Source organism: Balaenoptera physalus (assembly GCF_965194825.1).
Source record: "Balaenoptera physalus genome assembly, chromosome: 13".
In the NCBI taxonomy this organism is placed as follows: Eukaryota; Metazoa; Chordata; class Mammalia; order Artiodactyla; family Balaenopteridae; genus Balaenoptera; species Balaenoptera physalus.
The window spans coordinates 92822506-92847586 of record NC_138892.1 but is presented as its reverse complement, the minus strand read 5'-3'; the positions used below and the strand labels follow the sequence as shown (position 1 = coordinate 92847586).

The window sequence follows — 25081 nt, the reverse complement described above, 5'->3', positions numbered from 1 at the left end:
AGAAATTGTCTTATAATTGTTTCCTTGATTCTCAATACAGTGCCTGCCACATAGTCTGCATTCAAGAAATATTTATTAAATTAAAGAAAGAATGAATCAATATATGCGATTCTAAGCTAAACATGAGGTGAATATGGAAAAATAATAGAATGCAGAGGAAAAAAAGAAAAACTAAATAAGGAGTCAGGAGGCTAGCTCCGCTCCTAACCAGTTTCATCACAACAGGCAAATAATTTAACCTGTCCAACCTCTTCTCAGGACTGGCTTCATGGACATGTAACGCTTACAGTCACATAGGGGCCTGCCCTCAGAGAGAGCTTCTGATTTGTTTAGTGCTCTGCTGTCGCCATCTTGAAACGCCTAAAAGTTTTTGAACAAGGGCCCAACATTTTCATTTATGCAAACTGTGTAGCTGGTCCTGCCTCTACTTCCTCATCTGTAAAACATGATAAAGAAAATGAGGCCCATTCAAGCCACAGCAATTGTGATGCGATGAGTTCTTCCTGAATACTACCCGCGAGGCTACTGTTTAGGTATGTAAATATCTTGAAACAATTTTGAGAGTCGTTCTGATTGCTTGATGGAGATCCTTTGTTCTGTGAATCACTCAGCCCTTTTCTCTAACCCGTCTCCGTCAGTGGTTTCCTCCAGCCTCTCTCTTCTGAATCAGCTTCATTATTGCACTGGATTATACTGTATTTACACCTGCAGTACTGCAGCCATTAACTTTTTAGGATGAAGGGACTGGGAAAGAGAAAGTTACTCCTGATGATAAATTCCTCTGGTGCGAAAAGAAAGAATTATCCAATATAATTTTCTATAATGAGGGTATTGAGCAGAAAAAAAAAAGAAAAACTTTGAAAAATCAGTTTTTCACAGATAATCCAAATCATGGAATAGTATGGTTCCTGTCTTTCTTTCTTGCCTTCTGCCTTCTTTTCTTCTTTCCTTTATTCCTCGCTCCCTCCCTCCTTTCTTTCCTTCCTTCCTTCCTCCCTCCCTTCCTTCCTTCCTTCTATTTCTAAAAGCAATTCATCTCCACCCCCAAATTAAGTATCATTTCATAGACGAAAATTCTCATACACAACTCCTTCAGAAGGGGACAAAAGCTCCGGCTCCAGTTTTATTTTGCAGTAGTCATTTTGAAACTAAGTGATGGACTATAGAGGAAAAATCACTGCAAGTTGCCCAGAGATGGGAACAGCATGCAAATTACTACTAATTTAAATTACCTTCCTTTCTTCTCCACTCTAGAAAAATGCCATGTTTATTTTAAAACATTTATATCTGAGCAGTTCAAGCTATTTCAAGATGTTATCTGTTTCAACACGCATAATGAAATGTGGCGGGTAAATATTACGCCATTTTACAGAGAGACGGAAAGTGAAAACAACCGGCCCAAAGTGACACAAGGCTGAGATCTCTGAACCTAGTGTTCTTTGCTGCATCTCAAAATGTTTAATAAAGCACACTCCCGTTAGTGAACTGGAACCATTTGGAAGTATTTTTTTAAAGTTTCCTAAAATGTTTACTCTTAGGACTTCATTATACATAAAACAAACTAGATGATATAAATCTTCTTGACAACTTGGTCTTGCCCCTAATAAGTAGTGCTTTTCTACAAAGCATGTGTTTAGGAGAATGCTGCTGATACTGGCATGGTTGGTATTCTGAGCCTCTCCCTGAGACCTGGGTAAACAGAACACAAACACAATGTAACACATGTCCATCAGTGCATAGTTCGCAAAGACACCTATTTTGGTCCAAGTTTTCTGTCAATTTTGCTCTTTGTTTGCAATAATGTGAAAACACATTGGCAATGTGTAGTCATAGGGAGTAAAGTAGTATGACTATTTGAAAGGTCAACTAACTTGTAACTGTTATAGTTCAAATTAAGATTTCAAAGAAATTGTCTAATTCCCGGAATGAATTAAAGTGGCTTCTGTAAGGGCCTGCCTCACTCTCAGGAAATAAATAGCAAGGTAAGCAAAGAGATCACCTGGTTCATCTAAAAAAATAATGAGGAGTTATTGAGTATTGTGTAAGTAATTTTGATGTGTGTGTGGAGATTCACACATTCATTCTTTCATTCTTTCAAAAAGTTATTATCTGACATGTACTAGACAGTGTGTGATAAGGTAGATACATACACTACTACTTATCTGATGATACAGCAGATAAGATTAGGTTGAGCTGAGAGCAGCAGCGGATTTCCCCCTCCCCCAAACATCATTAGCTTAATCAAGATAGAATTTAATTTCTCCCACACTTGTAAGTCTGAAGGAAGCAGTTTAGAGTTGTCATGTTGGCGCTGCTGCCTGCAATCCTTAGGGACCCAGGCTACATCCAGGTGTGTGCTCTGCATCCCTTGGGTGTGGCCTTTCTCTACTTCTTCCCAGATGAAGGTACAGCCATCCCATCCACGTCCCAAGCAACAGATTGAAGAAGAGGAAATAAGCAGAACCAAGTATTTGCCAACCATCTTTTAAGGAAATTTCCCATAATCTACCATACATTTCTCTTTTTACATCCTACTCACCAAAACCCAACCAAGGAGCTCATATCTAAGTTAAAGGGTGCTTGGGAAATATGTCTTTAGTTCATGCATCCATGTACCCAACAAAAAAAATCAGGGGGTATCTAAGAGGGGAGAAGAGATGTTGGGGAAATTATCGATTTCTGTCATGCATGGCCCCAAACCTCTTGTACCTAATACTCTAATAGAGCTAAAGGAGGGAGGAAGGAGGGCAGAGTCAGCTTACACTATAATTTACCAATTTCAAGATACTCTTCTCCCAAGGCAATAGAAATAAAAACAAAAATAAACAAATGGGACCTAATCAAACTTACAAGCTTTTGCACAGCAAAGGAAACCAAAAACAAAACAAAAAGTCAACCTACAGAATGGGAGAAAATATTTGCAAACAATGCAACCAACAAGGGATTAATTTCCAAAATATACACACAGCTCATACAAGTCAACAACAACAAAAAAACCCAATCAAAAAATGGGCAGAAGACCTAAAGAGACATTTCTCCAAAGAAGAAATACAGATGGCCAATAGGCACATGAAAAGATGCTCAACATCACTAATTATCAGAGAAATGCAAATCAAAACTACAATAAGGTACCACCTCACGCTGGTCAGAATGGCCATCATTAAAAAGTTTACAAATAACAAATGCTGGAGAGGATGTGGAGAAAAGGGAACCCTCCTACACTTTTGGTGGGAATGTAAGTTGGTGCAGCCACTGTGGAAAACAGTATGGAGGTTCCTCAGAAAACAAAAAATAGAATTACCATATGATCCAGCAATCCTACTCCTGGGCATATATCCAGACAAAACTATAATTCAAAAATACATGCACCCTATGTTCATAGCAGCACTATTCACAATAGCCAAGACATGAAAACAACCTAAATGTCCATTGGCAGATGAATGGATAAAGAAGATGTGGTACATATATACAATGGAATACTACTCAGCCATAAAAAAGAATGAAATAATGCCATTTGCACCAACGTGGATGCAACTAGAGGTTATCATACTAAGTGAAGTAAGTCAGAAAGAGAGAGACAAATACCACTTATATGTGGAATCCTAAATATGACACAAATGAACCTATCTATGAAGCAGAAACAGAATCAGGGACATAAAGAATAGACTGGTGGTTGCCAAGCGGGAGAGGGGTGGGAGAGGGATGGATTAGGAGTTTTGGATTAGCAGATGCAAACTGGCATATATAGAATGGATAAACAACAGGTCCTACTGTATAGCACAGGGAACTATATTCAATATCCTGTGATAAACCATAATGGAAAAGAATATGAAAAAGAAAGTATATATATATATGTATAACTGAGTCACTTTGCTATACAGCAGTAATTAACACAACATTGTAAATAAACTATACTTCAATTTAAAGAACTATTAAAAAAAAAGAAATCTTTGTAGAGGTAGTGTTATTTAACAACATAACTCAGGTAACACTTTCTCCAGGAAGGCCGCCTCCACCCATGGTTGCAAGATGGATGTCCTTTTTACAAGCTCTCTTCCGTCTTGTGCAGTATCTATCATAACATTTATTACCAATATAATATTTGTTTATCTCTTCTCCACTCCCTCCCACCCCAAGTTGATTGTAATGCCTTGAGGGCCATAACCTGAATTTGTATTCTTTCTATCCCCAGGTATCCCTAGCCTAGGATGCGACATACATTATTAGATTCAAGAAAAGTGTCTATTACTTAAATTGGATAAATAAACTGCAGATAGAGGATCTCTAATCAAATATAATAAAGCTAGTTACCGTAGAGTAATAGTATAAATAGAATTTCTCCAGCTATCAAAATATTTAGCACCAAACTTTTTGCTTATGAACAGAAGCGATTCTTTTATTTTCATCAATATTTAGAATATCATCTAATCTTCTGAGCATGTTAAATATTGCTGACAAACTTAGAACTCATTGCATTTTGTTGTTGATGAAAGTTATGACAATTATAAAAAGTTAAAAATCACCCTATTATCAAGATTGCCCGCCCAAAAAAACTGTCTTAAAATACTCTAGTAAAAAACCTGAAGAGCTATTTCTATCTTCTCTATACAAATGATAAAGCTGGGCTCAGAATGACACAACTGGAAATAGACTAACACACATGCCTCTAACCAACGTTGTTTCTTAGGTTTATACCCTATACAATTCTAGCAGGGCAGGCCTCCAGTGGATGACAAGACTGTCGCCAAAATGGGTGCCATGGCTCAGTCTCTCCTTCCCTCTGTCACCCATACACAACTTTGAAAAAAGAGAAATTTCAGCTGGTATGATTTTTTTAAAGCCTTTTTCATTTCAGACCTATTTATCTCCTATGTAATTAATTATTCATAAATTTTTCTGAGGTCAAACATGCATGTTCTAAAAAAAAAAAAAAATGCATGTTCTTCAGATCAGAAATTCAACTGTTGGGATACTTCTGAATTTACAATTGCTTCGTTTTAAGATAAATGTATCCAAAATAGAAGAGCTTTGTTTAAAAGTCTCCAGTTTTTTTTTCCCATTGCACTGTACACTGTTATGTTATGATTCATTCAATTACTAAACATTTGTTGAATACTAACTATATATAAGGCAGTGCCTATGATAATACAAAAATTTGCATTCACATTACATTTTCCTTAATTGGGACTATACAATACATTACAATTAGCTACAGGTATTCTATTTTAGGTTACTATTTATATAATTTTACATGTAACTGAAACATAAACAATAAATTGGAAACTGAGGAAAATTGGTTAAAAATCAAATATATACATATACATGTATGTGTACATAATTTTCTATAATGAGATATGAGTTGTTGGGGAAAAATTTCTTGCTTTAAGCAAGTAGTGACTCAAAATATTAAAGAAAAATTCTCTATTCAGAGAGTAAAATACTAATGATGAGGAAGAAAATGACTCCCCTTCTTTCTTTGTTTACTCCTTGGGCTTAGGGCAGGAGAACTGATAACTTTTATCACTTATAGCTATACACATAATTAGTGATTGTAAGTTTATTTGTTTTTTCCTCCAGTTCATTCAGCTATCTGATTTTCTAAGTACTACATGTTATTTTTTAATCAATATTACTTTTTCTAGGAAGAACTTATACTCAAAAGAAGGTTCCATAGGGCCCTTTAACAAATTACAGACAACGCTGAATCCTTTCTGTCCTTCAATATCTCACTCAATAGAACTCAAATCTTAGTATTCTTTAAGCCAGGTAGACAGCTCTATAGAAAGCAGCTATTTTCATACATTGCTATGCTGGTCTTGGGCCCATGCCATTTTTTTCTCTTCTATATGGGATATTCTATAAAAAGCTAAAGAGAATGTTAAACCTAAGAAAGGAAAGAAACATGACTCACTGGCAAGTTGCAGTAATAAAAAACAGAACTAAGTATCAAATAAGGAGTGCTTCATAAAATATAGGGCACTATGTAAATATCAGTACCATTATTCATTCACGAAAGTAAAGTTTATTGAATTCTAGGTGATAAAGATAAATAAAATGTTTTCATTTAGGAAGTTAGGGAGGAGAAAGAGATGTAGACCACAAGAACAATTCAGTAGAGAAGATATGGCAACATGGCAGAAGGAGCAGCTAGGTTGGCCCAAAGGAATCAGGGATGGTTTCCTAGTGAAAGGAAGTCTTGAGCTAAGAACATAAACATAAGTATGGGTTTGTTAGGTAAACAGAGAAGAGGACATTCTAGGGAGAGAGAGTAGTGTGTACAGAGACTTGAAAGAGCTTGGCTTGTTCAGAGAACAGTAGGCTGCTCCATATGGTGACCATGTAGGTGGGCAGGGCTCACATCAAGAAGGGTCTCCAATGCCAGGCAACAGCCTTTGGATTTGTCTTCTAAGTTTTTTGAGCCACAAGACGATTTTCTGCAAGAAAGGAACATAATCAGATCTGCATTTTTAAAAAGATCATTCTGGTAACGGTGATGAATGCTCATATTAGGATATGAGAAATGAGGAAGAGGGTAACTTGGTGATATATTTAATGCATAATTAATATAATTTATTAACTGACTGGTTGTGGGAGGATGAGTCTGAAGTTTCTGATGAATGAAGTTTCTGATGAATTTCTTAGTGAATGCTGGTACCATTCACTAAGAGGGGAACACTCGGGGTGGTGCAAGTACTTGGAGGAAAAGTGACTTGTTTGGGAATGTTGAGTTTGAGTACTGGAGGACCACCCAGAAGGAATATTCCAGAAGGAACATGGCTAGAAGGAAATTTGATATATGGTAAGGAGAGAGGTCTAGGCTGGAAATAAGATTTAGGAATTATTATCCTATCGGGCAGTGGTTCTCAGACGTTAGTGTATATAAAGTCACCGAAGTGGCTGTTAGATGCCTATTCCTTGGTCTAATCTTCAGAGGTTCTGAGTGAATGGTCTAGGAGAGGCCCAGGAATCAATACTGAAATAAGCTTCCTGGTGACTGTGCTGCAGATGGTCTAGAGCAAAGAGCGGGGGTGGGGGGGGAACCACAAGGAAGTGGCATCAAGAACCCCAAAAGTGGAAAGTTTCAAGGAGTGGATGTGGTGACATGAATACAGCAGGAAGGTCAAGAAATGTTGGAGCTGAAAGCATCCACTCGACTTGGCAGCCTTCAGGGGAGACACTGGTGACTCAGAAGAGCAGGTGCAGTGACGTGGTGAGAGCAGACACTGGCTGCAGTAGGTAGAGAGTAACTGCAGGTAAGGAAGAGACTTAGCGAATGAAGCTTGGCTAGGAAGGGAATCCCTCGTGGACAGAATCTGAAATTTAATGTCCAAAGGACCAGGTTCAAGACCTAAGTTTGCCACTTAGTGGCTAGATTATATAATATCTTCATGGATCCCATTTTCTTATTTATACTATGTTAATAATGTCTATGTACAGAGCCATATGTACAACTTAAATATGATACTGCATGTGAAAGAACTTTGCGAATTGCCCTTCCAAATTTTTCTATTAGCAAACCATCTGAGTAGCAGAAAATCCTAAACAGTTATATACAGCAGACATCTTACTTGTGTCTGTCCACTGTGACAAAACATCCCCACCTTCAGCTATTGGAGTGTTCACCCAATGAAAGCAGAGGACTTTAGAGCAAAAAAGAATCATACGTAATGTCCTAAATAGACCAATGCCCTTACTTTACAGATGAGAATCCAGAGGTGTGAGACAGGAATGGGGGTTAAATGATTTGTTCAAAGTCATACACTAATTCATGGCAAAGATGGGCATAAATTCAGCCAGACTCCTGACTCACTCTAGCCAGCCCCCTCCGCCTGCATAATAACATACTTCTTTTAATTCTCCACCATTTAAATTTTGGTCTTTCTCTTTTACAGCAAAGAGAGAAGAAGGTGATTGAAGCTTTGCTGACTGGGATAAAGGAAGAGGTGTTTAATTTGACCAAGTCCAGAGGTTCAGAGGTAAGTTCCTTGAATACATTTTTGATATCCATCCCTCTGAGTCTCCAAGCCTCGAAGCAGATGCCAACTTAGTCTAGAATCCCAGCCGTAGTAGAGGGATCCGCCAGCAGCAGGGTTACTAGTGCTGTTACATATTTCTTTCAATTAATCCCCATTTATAATTGAAGAGCTCTCCAAAACATTAACATTAAAAGACTGCAGTTTGAGATAGGCCTTGAGTGGTTCATGGGACACCCTTAGAAAGCAAATGCTAGAGAAGGTTTGTTTCTATCAGAAGGATAGAGATGCTACTTCCACACTATACTTAAATATTTACATCTCCATCTTCCTTTCCAAGCCACCCAGAGCAGGCCAAGACTTTTGATTCCTCTCACCCAGCAGAATGGCTGGCACACCATCTATAGTAGGGATCCTATAGATCCCTACTATATATTGAATGATGAATGAATGAGTATTGAATGAATGAGTGAAATAGTTTCATCTGTAACTCTCTTATCAGTTTATTCCTTAACAGAAGAAGAATTCCTAATAAATTGACTTCTGAATATTATTTTTCTTCCCTTAGCCCCTCAATCTCCATCTTTTCTGCCTAGATTTCCACTAAGCTAATTGTATCCTCTATTTTGCCCTTCCTCACAACTTTTCCTGATACATAACACTCTATAGTTGACTAGTTAAAGGAACTGTTTACAATATTCTTTATTTTGTGAACTAATAATGTAACAAAATATATAACACAAATATAGTTGGAAAGACAACCTAACCAAAGTCACAAAATTTTGTTGGTATATTTTAACAAACATTAATGTGCATGAATGAGAAATGTTTCTTGATAGTAAAGAAGAAATTTCTCTCTAGAGCCTCTTTCTCTACTTTCCAGAGCTTATGCTTTTATCATTTCCTTTAAAAGGGGAAAAAACTTGATTTGCTGTTTTCTAAGATGTCACTTTGTTCTCTTTCCTTTCACATATTTTAAGAAACTTTCCTTTGAGTTTTTCTTGTCACAGTATGTATTTTTTCTGTTATATTTGAACTGGAAGCTCTTTAGGACAAGGATTGTCCTCTATGTATGGACAGAGCAATGTTTACTTTTAGTGCTCAGTACTTTTAAACCTCTTCTTTTTTTCAGAGAAGCTGCACTAGTCATAGGCTAATACACCTTGAAAAGGTAGATCATGATGTATGAAATGGAATAGTTTCATAAGACAGAAAATTAAAAAATACAATAAACTGCAGAGGTTAGATATGAGTTTAGGTCTGAATCAGTTATTGAAGAGGTACAGAGTGATAAAAAGGGAATATGTTACTGGGAAATAACTCTGTTGGGAGGTCAAAGCACTGGGAAGAAAATGAAATTCAATAACCATCTGAGTACTGACTCAAGGTTGGGAAGGATTCAGTGATGGAGAAGACATGATTCTTCGCCTCCTGCAGTGAAGAAAACACACATGTACACACAACTAGAAAGCAAAGGGGACCTGCATAAGGCAACAAAGATACAGAGAAAGGACATTCTAGGAAAATTTAAAGAACAATACAGCTTTACTCATTAAGGGTGAAAATTTTCCAGAGTGCCTCACATTCTAATGTATGAAGCTGCTTTTATTGGTTCCCGGAAGTCACGAGGGCTATTATTTTCCTGAATCAGGAGCACTTTGTATACGCCTCATTTTGTATATTGTCACTAAGTTTTTTATTTACTGCCTTTCCTAAATTTTGGGACACATGGAATTGTACTTAAGATTTTAGGTTACTATTTAAGCACAGCAAATGTGATTTCATAAGATACACATTTTTATTAAGTGAATCTCTATCACTTTTTGAAATATGCCTTGCATTAATGGATCTTGTAAATAAAGATTCACAACTGGGGCTTCCCTGGTGGCGCAGTGGTTGAGAATCTGCCTGCCTAATGCAGGGGACACGGGTTCGAGCCCTGGTCTGGGAAGATCCCACATGCCACGGAGCAACTAGGCCCGTGAGCCACAATTACTGAGCCTGCGCGTCTGCAGCCTGTGCTCCGCAACAAGAGAGGCCACGACGGTGAAAGGCCCGCGCACCGCGATGAAGAGTGGTCCCCACTTGCCGCAACTAGAGAAAGCCCTCGCACAGAAACGAAGACCCAACACAGCCATAAATAAATAAAAATAAATAAATAATTTAAAAAAAAAAAAAAGAAGAGGGACTGAAGTCAGCTTTAAAAAAAAAAAAAAAAAAAAGATTCACAACTAAAAGGAATCTCCAGAAAACATATGGTCCACTTAACGACTTCTCAGCAGTATTTGTCAAAGAGTCAAATGCTATCGCTGGACTAACAGGTACTAGATTTCTAAAGTTATTATGATATTAAAGAGTCACTTTAGATTTTTCAATCTGTAATGATAGTACAATATAAAGTCAATAGCTCTTGATTTTCTTGCTATGTTACATCCTGTGACCACTGATGGTAATGTGAAACATTTCCTGCTATTCACTGATTAAAAATCCCCACATTTTTCCAGAGACTGGGCAGGAGATAAGATGTCAAGAAGTAAAGAAATGAAAGAGGATAATGCAAAGGAACCGAAAAGAGAAAAACATTAAAGTGATGTTATTTTTTTCCCCTGTGTATGCAGATGGACAGGAAAATTATAGCAGTAATTGCAGACTCCTTTTCACCAAAGACAGAATGGCCTTGGGGAATTAGAGTATGAGAGAAGAAGTCCAGTGAAACTACATTCTCATCCAGGCTCCACCTGAATTGCTGGATTTGGCCAAGGTCATTTACCCTTCTGTGCCTTAGTTTCTATAACTGTTGAAAAAGATTTTTTTTTTTTTTAAACAACAGAAATTTATTTTCTTTTTTTCTCGCTCCTTTTTAAAAAAAAATTTATATTGGATCAGTTGATTAACAATGTTGTGTTAGTTGCAGGAGTACAGCAAAGTGATTCTTTTTCAAAATGTTTTCCCATCTAGGTTATTACAGAACACTGAGCAGCGTTGTGCTCTACAGTAGGTCCTTGTTGGTTATATAAATATATTTTATTTATTTATTTTTTAACATCTTTATTGGAGTATAATTGCTTTACAATGGTGTGTTAGTTTCTGCTTTATAACAAAGTGAATCAGCTAGTTTCTGCTTTATAACAAAGTGACTCAGCTATACATATACATATATCCCCATATCTCCTCCCTCTTGCATCTCCCTCCCACCCTCCCTATCCCACCCCTCTAGGTAGTCACAAAGCACCGAGCTGATCTCCCTGTGCTATATGGCTGCTTCCCACTAGCTGTTTTATGTTTGGTAGTGTATATATGTCCATGCCACTCTCTCACTTCGTCCCAGCTTACCCATCCCCCTCCCCGTGTCCTCAAGTCCATTCTGTACGTCTGCGTCTTTATTCCTGTCCTGCCCCTAGGTTCTTTGGAACCTTTTTTTTTTTTTTTTTGGATTCCATATATATGTGTTAGCATATGGTATTTGTTTTTCTCTTTCTGACTTACTTCACTCTGTATGACAGACTCTAGGTCCATCCACCTCACTACAAATAACTCAATTTCGTTTCTTTTTATGGCTGAGTAATATTCCATTGTATATATGTGCCACATCTTCTTTATCCATTTATCTGTCTACGGACACTTAGGTTGCTTCCATGTCCTGGCTACTGTAAATAGAGCTGCAATGAACATTGTGGTACATGACTCTTTGAAAAAGATTATTTGCCTCTTTAGTGATTGGGAAGATAAGATAATTATTTACGGGCCCCAAAAAGTGGTCAGAAAAAGGTGCTATGAGAATACCAAGTAGTACTATTACTATTGAGCTGTGTATCCTGTTGGCATGAGTCATCTTGCTGCAAAGACACAGAAGCAATTCCAAGTGTGCCTGAGCATCAGAGACAATTAAAAGGAGGCCAGTGCACTTAGCCGGTGTTAAGGTAGATTTTAGTTACATTGAAATCTGCCCTTCACTCGTTCAAAAAAACCAAAGCAGGGGGGCACTTTTAAAATAAGAATAGCAATGTGATTATACAAATAGACTTTCGAAATATTAAAGCCAGTTTGAATCCAGGGTTTGCCACTTAGTACTATGACCTTGGGCAAGTTTCTTTAAACTTCATTTTTTCCCATCTGTATAATAGTATCTATAGGGCTATTGTAGGGACTTAAAAACGTACAGGGTTACAAGGACTCAAGAAAGTTAGCTATTATTGTAATTTATAGGAGATAGAAGAAAGTAGAAATTCAGATTGATAAATAAGTGAATCTTTAAAAAAAGTAAGAGAAAAAGACAAGTTTGTATTTTATAAAACATTATATGATTCAAGGGGTCTAGGAAGAGGCAAACTTGTCCAGTCTGAATCCACCCCTATTTCATGAGTCTACCGCAACCCATCAAAACCTATGCTATCTCGCACACAAAACACAAACAGGAAAAACCTTCCGTGTGCTTCAACAAAAACAGCTTTCCATTTTAAAGCCACCTATATATATTTATATATATTTTTTTGTTTGTTTGTTTGAAAAAATCTCTTGGATACCCAATAGCTCTTTTAAAACAAAGCTCAGATGCTGTGTTTCTGTTGTTTTAAAGAGAGAGCAATCAGGGGAGCGCGGATTACGCTCGCTTTGAATCTCCCTGGGGGCTGGGAAGCCTTCAGGCAAAGCCCGGGGGGCAGGACGCTTTTTTTTTTTTTTTTTTTTTAAATCTATCTCGGAACCTTAGCTCCGGCGGCGGGGGCGGGGGGGGGGGAGCAGGGCGGGAGGGGAGGCGCGGGTGGGAGGGGTCTGGCCGCGGGGCGCGGCGCCGCTCACCCATCCCCCCCAGAGCGCGCGGCTGGGCGACCGGCCGGCGGCCGAGGAAGATGCGGAGGGGCGGCGGCGCGGGCCCTACCCAGCCCGGGCGGCGGGGCGGGCGCCGCCCGAGGGGGTAGGGCGCGCGCGGGGGCGCGCCGGGCCGAGGAGGCGCGCTCCGGCCGCGCTCGCTCCGCGCTCCCTCCGCTGGTTCGCTCGCTCGCTCCCTCCTCCCTCAGCAGCCGCGGCGGCAGCAGGAGAAGGCGGCGGCGGCGGCTGGGGATCAGACATGGCGGCGGACCTGAACCTGGAGTGGATCTGCTCCCTGCCCCGCTCCTGGACTTACGGGATCACCCGGGGCGGCCGAGTCTTCTTCATCAAGTAAAGAGCTGGGGACGGCGCGGGGGCCCGGAGGGGGCGGGAGGCTGGCGACAGAGGGGAGCGAGCCGGGTCGGTGCCTCTCCGGCCCCCTCGGCTCCTCCCGCGCCCCCACTCACGCCCCGTCTCGGCCCCTTCTCTCACCCCTGCAGCGAGGAGGCGAAGAGCACCACCTGGCTGCACCCCGTCACCGGCGAGGCCGTGGTCACTGGGCACCGGCGGCAGAGCACAGGTAACGCCGAGCCCGGCCGGGCCCGAGCGGAGTTGGGTTTCGCCGGGAGGAGGCTGCAGAGCCGTGGCCGCCCGCCTCCTGCCGGCAACCTGCCCCGAGCCGCCGTCCCCGGGAGGCGGCGAGGTGGGGCGGAGGCCGGCGGGCGGGGGCGGCCGCAGGTAGAGGGGCCGGGGGACTTCCCTCGAGTCTCCGGACGCCCCTCTCCTCCGCCTTTGATCGCCACTAGCCCACGGCGCCCTCTGCCCCATCCCAACCTGCTCTTCCCCCACGCCTCTGGGTGGCCCACTCCCCTCCCCCGGGAAACCTGGGACCCTGAGTTTTTCCTCCCGCGGCCACTTCTGAGTCCTCCGAGCGCCCCCCGGGCCCCCCACCTCACCCCCTTTCCACCTTTAGGAAGTCCTTTCCCACTCCCCTTCTGCAGCCCGGGACCCTGCCTCTCGTCCGCCGGGAGAATGTGTCCACATCCTCCCCCTCCTCCCCGGGAGCTGCCTCCCTCCTCCTGTGCGGCTTCCTCCTCCGAGGTGGGACTTGTGGGTAGGTGGCTGTTGGAGGAGGAGGAGGAGAGGAGTTTGGGGGTGCTTCGATCCTCTCCGCGACAGAGCGGCTTGGGAAATCTGGACGCTTTCCCTCGTGCCCCCGGAGGAGCAGCCGGGGCCGGGGCAGGCATTTGCAGCTGCAGTTGCTGGCCAGCCAGATTCGAAGTCCCCGGCGGCGGCACCGAGGTCGCACACACGGCCAGGAGGCGGTGGGCGTGCTGGGGGTGTCCTGCGTGTGGGCACTGGTGCCCTAATAGGAGAGGGTCGCCGGTGAAGCAGATCTTCCTGGTGCCTTGGGTAGCTTGTTTGAATGCTGCATGTGAGTGGAGCTGGAGGAGAGCTGATTGGAGCTTCAGTGCTGGTCTGGCTTTCTTTTGTCATTCTTTGTGTACATTCTTGAAACTTGTTTGTCTTCGAAACGTAACATGTGTTCTCTTCCTGGCCTGCCTCTGTTTCGGGTGATTGGAAAGGCTTGAGAACAGTTTGGGTGGAAGGTGAGGCCGGCTTCAGAAGTCTGTAGAGCTTGCCCTCCGGGATACTTCTGCAACTCTGAGATTCTCAAAGTTGCGAGGATATTGAACAAGCCTGCCTTCTCTATTACATTCTGGAGTTCAGCGAAGTGACTAATATCTCTAAATTTGCAAAAAGGTGGAGGAGGAAAGGGAAAGCTGGTATAGCAAGCATGATGAGGTTACATTTTTAAGGCATTTCTGACTAATACGGCGTCATATTTCTTAACTCCCCGATGTCGTCTTTGACTTGAATGTACATTGTCGTCTTTGACTTGAATGTACATTTCAGTGTTTTGCATACGTAAGTCAACTTTGATGGCCTCTTTGCCTTATGGATAGTAACAGGTTTGTGTCACAAGAGATAATATGATATTTAGATTATTTAACCTAATCGTCTCGTGGAATTATTCCATGATTATTTTGGCTATGTGAAATACAAATCTTTATCCTATTTACCCCCAAGGATTTGATAACATTCACACCTCAGAAAATTTTATTATATGATTTCAGGTTAATTTTATTTTTGAGAGGTGATCTTGATTTTTTTCTGGTTTGGTTTACTTTGACTTTGTACACACATTATTGGTTTTTTATTTCAGAGCGGTATTATGATTAAATCCAAGACACTGGTCGTTTGTAAGTAATATGTAGCACAGAATGGTACCATCGTTCACCTGCATTATTGCCAGGTTTATTACTTGAAACTTCACATCTCTTAAAGTCAAGTCTGTAGAAACACACATGTACGTATAAGTACGTGATTTCAGATTTCTTTCCCCCTAATTAAGAACTTAGGAAGTTCTTTCTCATCAGTGACACTTCCTGGATGGATTCACTTATGTAGCTGAAAGATGTGGTCTTACATAGACACAACATACCTAGGAAGAAGTGGGTGTTACCTTTTACGCATAGTCTTTTTCTTTGGTTTTGGGGGACTTTTTGGCCTACCGTTGAAGGGTACTTACCTAGCATTACAAGGCATCCGTTTGCTTTTTTGGCTGCCAGGGCGTAGTTCCTCTCCACTCTGATCAAAGTGTATAATTATGTCAGATAACCTCTAATACTGTTGATACTTTTCTGGTGGCTTTACATTTGAATTGCCATTTTCCAAAAAATGATATTATATCTGAATTTTATTACCAGTCTAATGCTTTTTGGGGGGGGGTTAGAAACCTACTTAATAAACGAAAATAGCTGATCATGAAAAGGAATAATTAAAATGGTTTGAAACTTACTGTGCTATTCTATCGAAGTAATACTAATGGTGAAATGTATGTTTTTTTAGATTTGCCTACTGGCTGGGAAGAAGCATATACTTTTGAAGGTGCAAGATACTATATAAAGTGAGTTTTTTTAATTATGATTTTTTTTCCTTGGTAATTCAAATGTTGTGATTAACCTTTGGTTGTATGTCTAGGTTGTATAATCATGATTTCTTAAGGTTTATTGTATTACATTGACTTTATGCTTTATGAGTGTTGGAATTTTGAGGTAAAAGATGACACTCTTAGTTTTCTTATGTTGTTTGCCTGGACCTTCATTGATTTGGCAGTTAGATCATTTACGGCCACAGTTAGTTACATTTTTGGTGCTTCTGTATATATTTTTGAGTGATAGCGCATTACAGTATTTTGTCTTTAGCGTGTTACTTTTTTTTTTCTTTTTAAGTGAATTCTGTTCATGTGTATTTTGACCAGAACTATTAATAAGTAGCAAAAGTGATGTAAAGCGAGATTACAGATTGATGGACAATAAGAAGACTGAAAGTAAAAGCAAATAAATAAGGAATATTTCACAAACATCTGTTGGAGCATTGTTTGTAATTTGCCTCAGTTTATTTAAATATATCTAAGTTTTGAAAATACATATTGAAATATTTTACTGGTAATTGTGTTTGAATAAAAGGCTTTCAGTAGCACTTACAAGGGACAAATGACCAGTCCTAACGTTAAATTAATTCTATATAGAATATTGAAATAATTTTCTGTTCAGAGTTAACTTGACAGTACTTGGAGACAAATACAATGTTTGAGGGCAATATTATATAGGAAAATTTTTTATCCCTCAAGGGAAAATAAAGGTGGTTTTATCTTCATTTTAAATTAGAAACTGTTTACTTAAGAGCTTGTTTTTGTTGTTTTAAAATTTTTTGTTTAATTTTAAGGAACGGAGGCTTGAAAGAGAATGCTTAAATACAAGATTTGGTTGCGATGTCAATGGTTTAATAATAATAACAGGTACCTAGCTAAAGGCACCTCTGTTTCATTGGGCCCAGTAAGGTATTTTGCTAAGTGCCATTTTAAAGATGATGCCGTACTTCACTAAATTATAATTACCTATATGGTTTTAACATTTTTTAAAATGATATTTATATAAAATGTTAAGGGATATGCATAGTATTAGCTATGCTTGCTTTTTTGGATGTAGAAATAGAGAAAGCAGAACGAAGATGCAGGGATGGAGTATAGTTTCATGATGTGGTCATTCTCTGGATATGTTTAATTTACATCTTTTATTTGGAGATTGTTCTTTACATTGTTAGATGGCCTAAAAAATAAAGGCATGAGTAAAGTGCAGAGTCACCAAGTATTTTTTCTAGTGGTTATTTTTATCCTGAATTAAAGTGAGTTTGTATTGCCATGAAAAGGGATGCTTCTTTTTTTTTTTTTGGACAAAGTATTGATATTTCTGAAGAAAGACAGTTTTTTTGATGGAGTTCATTTATTTTTATCCAGTATAATTTTAACTACTGTACCTTAAGCCTAGCTGATCTACAGAATAGCAGTAACACTACAATTCTCAATATTATTTAAATGTCAGTGAATGTGTACATTTCTTAGATGAATGTTTGACAGTACAAAATGTTATTCTGTGTGGGCCAAATATGTATGTTTTAATTTAGAAGTAAGCGGTTAGAAAGACAGAGTTTTCTTTTGTTTTACTAGCCGTTTTGATAAGAGTTTCTTTTATGTTGACTTAAACAAATTAGAATCTTATTTGAGTGTCATGCCTAAGTAAGTTTCTCAGGCAAATGAGGACAATATTAAGAAAGTGGTAATAATTTTACTTTAACTCAGGATACATTTTTAAACTAGTGGGTTTTGATCATGTGGTATTGATAGACAGCCAATCATTGTGTCCAAAAGTAGCAATAAAGAATTTATATTATGAAGGTAAATTGTTCTAAAATTGAGCATGTTTTAGAAGTATACACTCATTAAACTTCAAGTAAGATAACCACTGACAAATACATGATTTGCTGAATGTTAGGTGCTACTTCTTTTCCTTTCTGGGTTATATCAGAATACTAATTTCTTTTAAGATTAGTTAAATCTCTAATGTGGGCTGTAACTTCCTAGAAATTTTTTACTTACTTGTGTTGTTATGAGCAATTAGGGATGCCTGATCATTCTAATATAATAGGGGCACTACTTTTATCTTAAACTTCACAATTTACAGAGTGCTTTCACATATGTTACCACGTCTGAATCTCATTTTAATCGTGGATGTAGTCAGAAGAATTACTCTTTCCATTGTCACACCACATAATAAAACAACAGAAACATGCCTTTGGAACTTATGGTCTGCAAAGACAGCAAGATGAGAAACAGCAGGAACATGAACTATATTTAGAATGTTCAGAGTAGGAGAAAGGATAGGAGTCTGCAATAGGAAAGTGATGACTGTTGGTGGATATATTTCTCATTGTTGGTTCTTTTTTAGATGAAGGAAGGAGGTTACTGCTCAAATTATAAGAAAAACAGGTGATATAGTGAGCAGGGTGGATTTTGTTCACAGGGGAAGGGGGAAGATGAAAGGCCAATAAAAGACACATTGACCGTCTTGTTATTCCTAATCCTGCGTTCCTGGGAGGCTCCCAGAGCAAGAACGGAGACTGAAAAACTTGAGTTGTTTCTACTTTAGTTCCCAAGTGAAGTACATTTAACTCTCAAATTACTTCTCTCCTGAACAAATGTTGGTGTTTGTTCAAAATGGCGGAAGAAGAATTTATCTTTGCATAGTATTTTGGTATCAACTGCATCCCTGTGGGCATTAAGGAGAAGAGTACTCTTCTGGGGAAGAGTTGGAAGGCAGGCCTTGACCCTCTAACACGTTGGAGCTCAGTCTTCCCGTCTTTAAATTAGGCTGGCTGGAAAAGACAACTTATCAATTCCAGCCCACTTTCAAATTTCTTTGAATTTTATACTATTCTGGGAATTTACAGTATTCTACAAAATGATGAACTCACAGTGCCAAGAAGAGATAATGTGGGAAATGTGGAAAGTTACTTAGCTTTCCTATCCCGGTTTAATCTCCCTCTTTAAGCTTTGTGCAGATAACCATAGATAAGTCTAAGCAGAGCCAGAGCTGTGTTGTGCTTGCTGTCTTTCTGTTGCTGCATTTTGTGTTTTGTGTACTCATCTTCCAGGGAGAGCTGTGTGCACGCAGTTAACAGTGCTAACTAATGTCAACAGAGGAGCTGATCAGAGTTGAGCTGTATAGATTTGAGCTGGATAATCAGTTTACTTTATACAGTTTTTGAAATTGGTTCTTTCATGAAAGTCTGCAGTTAGGAAACAGAATATATACTATAGAGAAGGTATTTTACTTTAAATTAGTTTGGCCAGAAAATATTAACATTTGAAAATTAATTCTGTATTGTAAAGATAAATATTTAGCTTTAATTTTTTATGAGAAAAGCTTGCCTTAAGCTAGCCATCCTCTAAATTATTGTATTACTTGCATGTGTATGTATAAATACATATACACAGAGTTTGAATTTGATTATTGTTTCCATAGTGCTTTTTAACACTTAATTCATGCTTTTTATCTTTAGGAAGAATGCTGAAAATTGCCAGTGACTTTTATAATTTATAAAGTGTAGCTTTAAATATTCAAATAACTTAGCTCATAAAATACAGAAGATAATCTTATATATTTGAAGGTTATAAAACTTTCTGCTTACTCCTTGAAATATTACTGAATGACTCTGTAATGACAGGTCATGGTAGCTTAAAATGGATGTGTCATTGACTATTACTTTGTGCTTCAAAGCTTTAAGATGGTTAATTTAAAGGGCTAAGTAAATCTTAAAACAATGCTCTCCTAATAGTGAGAAACTTTGTTCTAATTATTTAGAGGTCATTGTCTTATGTGGCAGGTTTGGGGATCCAAAAATGTCTTTGCAGGGTAATAAAGTAGTATGTAAATTTTGTGAGGTTATATTTTCATATTGCTTTTTTCTTGATTTAAAATTTTAAGTTCTGAAAATTGAACTTTTTCTTAGATATGCAAATAGAGCAGTGTTTGATTTTTGACTAATGAAGTTTCATTTCAGTATCTGCTATAGTTGGATCTAATGTGTGCTTAGAATTTCAAACTAATCTGCAATGATGGGAATTCTAGTATGAAATAGCCATTTAAGGTTGCAAGTGAGAGGAAAATCTGTTTCTTCACAGATTATCACAGTTCAAACTATGAGTGAAGACAGGGAACATAGCTGCCACGAGAATGTGAGAATATATTGCAATGTATTTGAGACTTAAAATTGTTTGGTACAGTAGTACTGTAATATTATAATTAGATATAGCAACACAATGTTTCAGAACAATTCTTGGACATTGTACATCTTTTTCGTATTCATAACAGAGTTTTTGGAATAAGTAATCCTTTTTAAAAATTTTTTTTAAATTTGTTTATTTATTTGGTTGCGCTGGGTCGGCAGGCGGGCTTCTTAGCTGTGGCATGCAAACTCTTAGTTGCGTCATGCGTGTGGGATCTAGTTCCCTGACCAGGGATCGAACCCAGGCCCCCTGCATTGGGAGCATGGAGTCTTAACCACTGGGCCACCAGGGAAGTCCCAGAATAAGTAATCCTTACATGTGTAAAGCACTTTATGCTGATTCGATAGGTACAGCATAACAATTGAACTATGATTTCAACTTTCAAGGAGTTTGTAGTATAGAGAAAAGCATGCAGTGTATTAAAAAAGTGAGATGGTGTGGGCCCCATGGACTTGGTTAGTGTGAGGCACTTCGACACAGCATTCAGTGAATTTAATCCTCACAGTAGCCCTTAGTTTTCTTTTTCTCCCCGCCACCACCCCTTTTTCAGGATGAAACTGAAGCTTAATGAGGTTAAGGGCCTGTTGTAGGTCATATAGTTTCACTATGAGTCACTACCATTCAAATTAAGGTCTCTGGGCTGAAACCCATCTAGACCTAAAAATACAGGGCAGTATAAAGAGATCCTATAGTATGTGTCCCTCCATAAGTAGGTTGCTTGGGGACAGAAATATCATTTCATAGAAATAAGTACAGTGGTTAGGTTAGTAGGCCAACCTACAAATAGAAGCTTGTTTAACCCCCTAAAAACTTGTTGACTAGTATTATTTTAGTAGAATCTTGGAATTTGGTCCTTCCTTTATATCCACTCAAGAGTGCTAGACACTGTTCTACGTGTTTGGTGATACAGCTGAGACCCAGCCTTCCTGGAGCCTACAATCTAGTAGGAAAAAGAGACGTTAAAACAAAACATGGAACGAACATGTAATTTTAAAATGGCGTCTTCATAAAAGAACAGCAGAGTGTTTTGTGACAGATTAGGAAAGTTTACCATAAAGAACAGTGTTTCAGTGATAAAATGTGTTTAAGTTTCAAGGGTGGGGTGACAGGATTTCCAACTTTAGTGAATTTTATGGTGGGATCTCATTGTCTTCTTAGCCCCAGGGCCGTTGCTCGGGACCAGGCCTGCTCAGTGTCTTCCCGTAGTGCCTGCCTGTAGCTTAACGCCAGTGTCTAGTGAGCCTCTGAGTAAATGGTGTCTGCACTGATAATGCTGGCCTCCACCCTCCCGAGGAGTTAATCGGGATAGAACCAGAGGAGTCCCCACAACTCAAGGGATTGCATTTGGAGAACCCTTTCTGGTTTTCTCAAATGATTTTCCCCTAATGTGGATAGACCTCTTTCTTTGTTTTCTTCTTATTCTCAAAGCTGGTGTAGTTTAGGAAGGGGCAAGAAATGGGGAGTAGAGAAAGAATTGGTTGGAAGAGTCAAAGAGTTGGAGGCCTTGGAGACTGGTAGGACGTAAACATCCCTGTCTAGGCACCTTTGTCTGTTCTACAAAGACAAGGGGTTTCTCAGCACTTGGGGGCCAATACTCTACTGGGACCTTGTCATTTTTCTATAACAGATATGGAGAAGTTGTGGTTAATGGTGAAAATTTACTTGTATAGATGTGTATGCGTAAGTTGGAGTTAATATAAAAAATGATGCTGGTTGTCTGTCAGACGGTGTCTTAAGAAGTCAGAGGAGGAGGAAGGAGCTTACTTAGGCCGGGCTGACGTGGAAAGGCTTGAAGGAAGAGGCAGGAGTTGAGCTAGGCCTTAAGGGCATGGATGGAATTCAGATGGGTTGAGATAGATGACTGATAACATAAATTCATGGGGGTGGGGACATGTATAATATGTGTGATGAGTAGAGATAACTACCCTGCAGGTAAGTGATTAGAAAATGCTAGAATAATGGGAAGTCAGACGAGGAATACTGTTAGGAGTACTGTTTGTTGTTGTGTCTGGTCTTTGAATATAAGGCTGAGATTTTTATTTCTAGGCAAGCCCACTGCAGGTGTTTTTTGGTATAGCGTTAATAGCTTAAAGTGAAGGTTTTAAGGGAGATTTTAATATAGGCAGCTTGGGTTAGAAAGGGTCAAACCTGGAATCGAGGAGTCCCGTCCTGGGTCTGTTGCTGTAACCTGGGAGTTAGTTGCTGGAACCAACTTGGTAGCAGTGGGAATGGAAAGGAAGGAGACCATTGATCAAAGATACTGAAAAGGAGTTGACAGGCCTTGGGAGTCTTGCTGAGCTGGGAGGTTGTCAGAGAAAGAGAGGTCAAAAGTTACACAGAAGCCTTTATGTCTGAGTGGCTACAAGAATGATTGGTACCCTTGACCAGAATAAGGGGATAGGTGGTTGGGGGGAGCTCTAGGTGGAGGTGTTAATGATGGTTTGGTTTTTGAGCTGCTTATCTTGAGAGGGCATAGCATTTTAGGTGGCTAAAATCTGGCCTTTGCAAAGGACTCCCAACGTTATCTTCTATTCCTCCCTCATGAATAAGAAATACAAACCACCCCCCCTCCCCCCTGCCCTCGCAAAATGCTATCTCAGCTACCTAAGTATCTCCAAATAGTATGTAGATCCAAGCCAGGAATGTCATATTCATCCATCCAATTATTCATTCAGCAAACACTTACTGAGTACTGTGTGCCAAGTGCTTTAGGTTTTATGAACAAAACAGACATGGACCTTGCTCTTAAGGAGCTTATAATTAAATTAAGGAGAGAGACAGCAGTATCATCATCACAAATATATAGTCGTAGACTGATAAACGCTGTGAAGTATACATCATGCTTTGAGCAGATGTATTGTGAGGACGTGGCCCAGTGAGGAAGAGGCCTTTCTCACAAACATAAGGAGTGAGCCTTCCTCTGAAAGCTCAGCTGCGAAGCCCCACAGAGTGATGACAACAGAGCAGTGCAAAGTCACCTGAAAGATGAATTGATAGCATCTTGGGCTTGAGGTTGGACCATAACCTGAGTGAAAGCGTTGCTGTAGCTAAAGAAAGACTTGGGCTGGGGTTGGTGTGATGTGGAAATTTAGAAAAAGGAGAAAAGCTGCAGCAGAAGTTACTCTTTACTATCTAGTAGAGAGCAAGGCTAAGCCAATTGATTTTGACTATTATTCCAGTCCCAGTAGCAAGGTCTTCCAATTACTCAATCGTTCACTGATGCATTTTTTTCCCTTCACTTCTCTTCAATACATTTTGAACTCATAATTATGTGCCTTAGCAATTAGGATACATCATTAAACAAAATAGACCAAAAAACTCTACCCTTCTGGGGACTGGGATGGTGGAGGAGAGAATATCAGACAAAGAAAATATAATACTTTTTTTAAAATTAATTAATTAATTTATTTATGGCTGTGTTGGGTCTTCGTTTCTGTGCGAGGGCTTTCTCTAGTTGCGGCGAGCGGGGGCCACTCTTCATCGCGGTGCGCGGGCCTCTCACTATCGCGGCCTCTCTTGTTGCGGAGCACAGGCTCCAGACGCGCAAGCTCAGTAGCTGTGGCTCACGGGCCCAGTTGCTCCAGGGCATGTGGGATCTTCCCAGACCAGGGCTCGAACCCGTGTCCCCTGCATTGGCAGGCAGATTCTCAACCATTGCGCCACCAGGGAAGCCCTGTAATAAGTTATGGTATGTAAGAATATATAAATGCTGTGAGAAAAAAATTAGAGCAAGGTGTGGAGGATCAGGAGGGGAGAGAAGAGGAATGGGTGTGGGAGAAGAAGACAGTGGAATCAGAGAAGGAAGAGCCGGGCTGTGTGGCCGCCTCGTTGGTTGATGTAATTCGCTGTTACACGGGGAGATGTGGAGCCGTCGCAGGTCTGAGCAGAGGAGGAGATGCGTGGTCTGGCTTCGCCCTTTGAAAGGGTCAGTCTGACTGTTGTGTGAAGGTGAGACTTTGGGGGCCTGGTGGAGCCCCTCCAGTGTAAGTTCTCTCCCTCGTCAGATTCTCTCCTTATATTTCTTTTTAACACTTAGCAGGATCATGATTAAATATTTAATTGTGTAACCCCATATTTCTTTTAAGCTGCCAGCGATTATCGGTGCCATTGATTTAATAATAGTAACAGCTTTTCAGAGGGGAGAGACATAACCATATTAAATAAACCCCTTGATCCTTAATTCAGAAATAGTATATTGAAAAAGCACGTTTTAAAATCAAGTCAATGCTTGCTTAATACCTGTTTGCCTACACTCCTTATGGTAGGTAAGCGTCATGAAAAGCAGCTCGTTCATTGCTGTGTTTTTAGTCTCTCAGCTTAAACTTTTCTCATAGTAGTTCCTCAGTAAATATTTGTTGATTGATGAATTTTGATGATGACAGTCAACTTCATTCCATGCTATTCAGAAACCTTGTAATGTGGCTCTTTGTGAAATTTAAATATTCTCTTTATGTGACATCTGTCTGTCCCAATATGAATTAGGAAATCAGCTGTTTCTCGAGTTTGGCTTATGTGATTCTCCTCCAGGAGACAGATAGGATCTGCTCAGAGGCCTGATTGTGGGACCAGATCCAGGATCAAGCCGAGATAATGCTGGGACCTGTGAGGCCTGTTGGGAGACAGCTGAATCCCAGACCTTGCCACTGACCGTGCCATTTCCATTTAGAAACGTTCACAGTTCAGGCTGCTGTGGTTTGGAGAACGGGGGAGATATACTGTCATCATTAGTATGAGTAAAGCAAGTGTAGACCACTGAACTCAGTGGGTCCTAGAGAGGCCTGAGAGAAATAGAAATTAGTCCTCACGAGGTACAGGTGACAGACGTTTCAGAGCCACGCGAAGAATTCCTTGGTTACTTAGAAGTAGCCTCCTAGCTATTTGGGAATTATTCTCTGAAGTGGCCAGAAACACCCAAGAGAATCCCTCTGGACTGTTAACTCCTTGAAAGCAGAGACTGTGTCATAATCATCTTTATGTTTGCAGCACTTGACACATAATAGGCAATGAGATGTTTGAAATGAAGACCTATTACAGATTGTAAGAAAAACAAGTCATTGCCCAAATCTGAACGTCCCAGGACATTTTTCTGCTTCTCATTTGTCATCAAGTC

At 39.9% G+C, this 25081-nt stretch overlaps 2 protein-coding genes across 29 annotated transcripts in view; one reads left to right on the top strand and one right to left on the bottom strand.

Moving 5' to 3' along the window:
• LOC309641237 (uncharacterized protein) overlaps positions 1 to 25081 on the bottom strand; it is a 487119-nt gene that overhangs the window by 196908 nt on the left and 265130 nt on the right. The gene's annotated exons all lie outside the window — the stretch shown is intronic.
• PLEKHA5 (pleckstrin homology domain containing A5) overlaps positions 11267 to 25081 on the top strand; it is a 236905-nt gene continuing 223090 nt past the window's right edge. For 8 of the 28 annotated variants that reach the window (XM_082421034.1, XM_082421062.1, XM_082421057.1 and 5 more), the window contains exons 1-3: positions 12652 to 13130; positions 13280 to 13359; positions 15693 to 15750. In XM_082421034.1, the coding sequence (XP_082277160.1) occupies positions 13039 to 13130; positions 13280 to 13359; positions 15693 to 15750 (230 nt within the window). In that variant the 5' untranslated portion in view covers positions 12652 to 13038. Of the gene's footprint in view, positions 13131 to 13279; positions 13360 to 15692; positions 15751 to 25081 lie in introns of all 28 variants that reach the window. The other 20 variants (XM_082421059.1, XM_082421054.1, XM_082421058.1 and 17 more) reach the window with 11 other exon arrangements.